The 3846-nt window shown below is 37.6% G+C and overlaps 1 protein-coding gene across 1 annotated transcript in view; it reads right to left on the reverse strand.

The window, feature by feature from the left end:
* The window catches only part of KLF8 (KLF transcription factor 8), a gene marked incomplete at its 3' end in the record, with an annotated part of 34220 nt that overhangs the window by 20334 nt on the left and 10040 nt on the right, over positions 1-3846 (reverse strand). Inside the window, exon 2 of the mRNA XM_017884290.1 lies at positions 1141-1214. Within this exon, the coding sequence (XP_017739779.1) occupies positions 1141-1214 (74 nt within the window). The remainder of the gene's footprint in view (positions 1-1140; positions 1215-3846) is intronic.

A 3846-nucleotide genomic window follows, 5' to 3' on the forward strand; every position in this document is an offset into this window, starting at 1 on the left:
AAATAAATAAAATAAATAAAAATTCAAAAAATAAAAGTTGAAATTATAACAAAAAAAGATTCCTAAATGTAATCTAGATACTTTATCTGATGAATTAAATAAAGAAACAGACAAGTTTGTTTATACAACACTGTATACTCAAGTCTATAGGTGATTTAAGAATTTTCAAGGTTAATTTTGACTGTATTTGAGTTTCACTCATGGAGTGATTTTGCAACCCCAAGAAAGATGGGACTTCAACATCTAGCACAGATCCCTGGGATATAAAATCCAGATAACCTGTTTCAAATCCTAATTCTTCGAGTGTTCAAGGCCAGTTTTATTTTCCATCAAATGGGGAAACTAAGAATAATGATGATTAATTTTATGTGACAACTTGGCTGGGCTACAGTGCCCAGATATTTGGTCAAACATTATTCTAGATGTTTCTGTGAAGGTATTTGTTTGGATGAGACCAACATTTAAATAATCGTATTTTAAATAGAGCACATTACTCTCTATAATGTGATTGGTCCTCATCCAATTGAAGGCCTTAGTAAAACAAAGACTGTCCTCCATAGAGCAAGAAAGAATTCTTCTCACAATCTGCTTTTGGACTCAAAACTGCAACTCCTTCTGAATCTCCAGGCTGCCGGCCCACCCCTAATGGGGTTTTGGACTTGCCATGCCTCCACAATCTAATGAGGCAATTTCTTGAAATCTTTCTCTCTCTCCATGTACATACACACATACATACACCATACACACATATCCTGTTGGTTCTGTTTCCCTGGAGAACACTAATTAATACACTGTTCAACAGGATTATGGTGAAGATTAAATAAGACAATGCATTTAATCTTCATCCTATCTGAAATATGAAATAGTGCTAGATAAATAGCTGCTATTGTCTACTAAAGGTCTACTCTTGTCTTTATAGCCTTGATTCCAGAGGCTATGTTTCTTGTAGGCCAGATCTACTCCCTAGTTGAACCTGAAACCAAGGCATTTATATACTTTCTAGAAATATGTCTTCCTTCACCTCTTCTCAATCCCCAAACATGTAATAGAAAGAAAAATGAGTTTAAATTCTGTAATCACTACCAGGTATTCAATACTATTATGGCCCAATATTAGTACCCTATTTTCCTAATAACTGACCTGCTTGAATACCTGCATTGAGCCACCTTCTGAATTAAGTTGGACCTCCAAGTTGTTTATGAGTTGATCCATATCTGGAAAAGAGAAAAGGAAAAGACAACTTTCAGAATAAAATCTAACCCACTATATGCATAAGTATGCCATTAATGTTATGTGTGCTCTATGACCTTTATCTTTCAGTACTTACTAGATACTGATAAGCCATTGAAACATTCTGATTTATTTTACTCATCAAGATGGCCCTAACTTTTCCCCAATAATATTAGCCACTCCCCTCCACCAAACTGCATGCAGGTAATCTGTTTCTTCCTATTTCTCCAACACGCTCTGCCTTCATAGGAACATCAGCATAGCTACAGTTTTCAGTATCCTACCTTCCTGGTCTAGTTCTTGCTTGAAGGAGTTCTAAGTTCTAAGCTCCTATATATATATTTACCCCAGTGAACTTATTTACACGTCAAGGCCAAATCTCTCTAGACCTATTTTATCTGTCTACGTCTCTTAAATCTACAAGCCAGGTGGGGTAATAAAAACAGTTTTCTCTTTCCTCTTTAGTTTTTCCTCTTATGGAAAAGCAACTGGTGACCTAATTCAGCTGCCTTAAACCATCAGTCATTCATACTAGAAGCACCTACTAGCTTTCTTCCTCAACCAGATTTTCTGGGAGTTAGATGTGGAGCACTCACATCCCGTAATCTTTGGCAAGGCCTTTTTTTTTTCCTAAGCCTCAACTTGTCCATCTATGATTAAAAGATTTCAGACTATCCTCTGCAAAGCCCTAAGGCTCCCATGGAACTTGGGGGTGGGGTTTGTTAAATTAAGGTTAGCTTAAAGCTTCCTCCTTACATATTTCAAGTTCAGCCTAAAGGTTTCCCCATCCATAATGAACCATAACCTAACTGGATGTGTAGACAGAGTGTAACCTACTCTTGCACCAATCACAGACTTTCAGCCAATTACAGGCAGTCAACAACTCGAAGTGTTTGAATAATGCAAATACTGAGATGTGATCAATCTAGCTGTTTTTATACCTCACTTCCATTTTCTAGATGTCACTTTCCTTTTTCTGTCCATAAATATTATCTGACTACATGGCAGCCCCAGAGTTGCTCTGAATCTATTATTTCTGCTGGGGGCTGCCTGATTCACGAATCATTCTTTGCTCAATTAAATTGTTAAATGTAATTTGTCTAAAGTTTCTCTTGTAACAGGTTAATGGAGGAACTGTAGTAAGTAATAAGAATAGTAGAAAACTGACTTCCAATAGAATCTGAGCTCCTTGCAGGCAGATACTTTCATCTTTGTTTTTTTTCACTAATGTATTCCAAGGTCCTAGAACATTGCCTGGTACATGGTAGGTGTTTAATCTCATTTCTGAAGGTTTTTGATGACAGTGACAGAAATGGAGAGTGAGGGAATGTGTTTTCTCAAGTACAGAAATTGGAAAAGAGTGGAAAAGAACGAAAGAAAATTAGAGAATTTATGCATGAAAGATGCCTGAGGTGTAATTAACTATGAAGTGAGAGGTGGTGGAGAGGGTAGCTAAGCTTTTTCTGATTTCTACGACAAGAAAAGGAGGTGTGATGGTGGAAAAAGAATGTGAGGTCAGGTAACTCTCATACAGCCCACAGGGGGGCACCAAAATGCCAGGAGAGCTTTCTTTGTTGCTGCCAGAAACAACTGTAGGAGTGGAGAAGATTCGATTCTCCCTCTGCATTCACACAACACCTTCAACAGGCTTCATTATTTCTAGCAAGTACAACTTAAGAGAGCCATCTCCAATCTGTTCTTCGATTCCTATGGATTAAAAGACAGCAGGGTTGAGGAAGCAGAGTGATTCTGAGAAACTATATTAGCTTCTATGAATCTCAGTTTCTTCACCTGCCAAAAGAGGGGAACACAGTATTGCCTTCACAGAGTTAATGTGAACATTCCATGTTAATACATTCATAGGCCATATAATGACGTTTCAGTCAACGATGACCCATAGATACCACAATGATTCTTTTTTTTTTCTTAATAATTTAAGTTCTAGGGTACACGTGTGCACAACGTGCAGGTCTGTTATGTAAGTATCCATGGGCCATGTTGGTGTGCTGCACCCAATTAACTCGCCATTTACATTAGGTATATCTCCTAATGTTATCCCTCCCCGCTCCCCCCACTCCACGACAGGCCCCAGTGTGTGATGTTCCCCTTCCTGTGTCCAAGTGTTCTCATAGATACGACAATGATTCTATACGATTATAACAGAGCTAAAAAATTCCTATCACCTAGTGACATCATATCCGCTGTAATGTCACAGTGCAAAGCATTATTCACGTATTTGTGGTGATGCTGGTGTAAACAAATTGACTGTGCTGTCAGTCAATATAATTATATACAGTATATAACACTTAACAATGATAATAAATGACTATGTTACTGTTTTCTGTATTTACTACACCATACATTCTATCATCATTTTAGAGTGTACTCCTTCTACTTATTAAAAAAAAGTTAATTATAAAACATTCTCAGGCAGGTCCTTCAGGAGGTATCCCTGAAGAAGGTATTGTTGTCATAGGAGATGGCAGTTCCATGCATGTTATTACCCCTGCGACAAGATATAAGGTAGAAGACAGTGATATTGATGATCCTGACCCTGGTAGGCCTAGGCTGATGTGTGTCTTTGTGTCTTAGTTTTAAACAAAACTTGTAAAAGCA

Source organism: Rhinopithecus bieti, unplaced genomic scaffold (genome assembly GCF_001698545.2).
Source record: "Rhinopithecus bieti isolate Rb0 unplaced genomic scaffold, ASM169854v2 scaffold_1627, whole genome shotgun sequence".
NCBI lineage: Eukaryota > Metazoa > Chordata > Mammalia > Primates > Cercopithecidae > Rhinopithecus > Rhinopithecus bieti.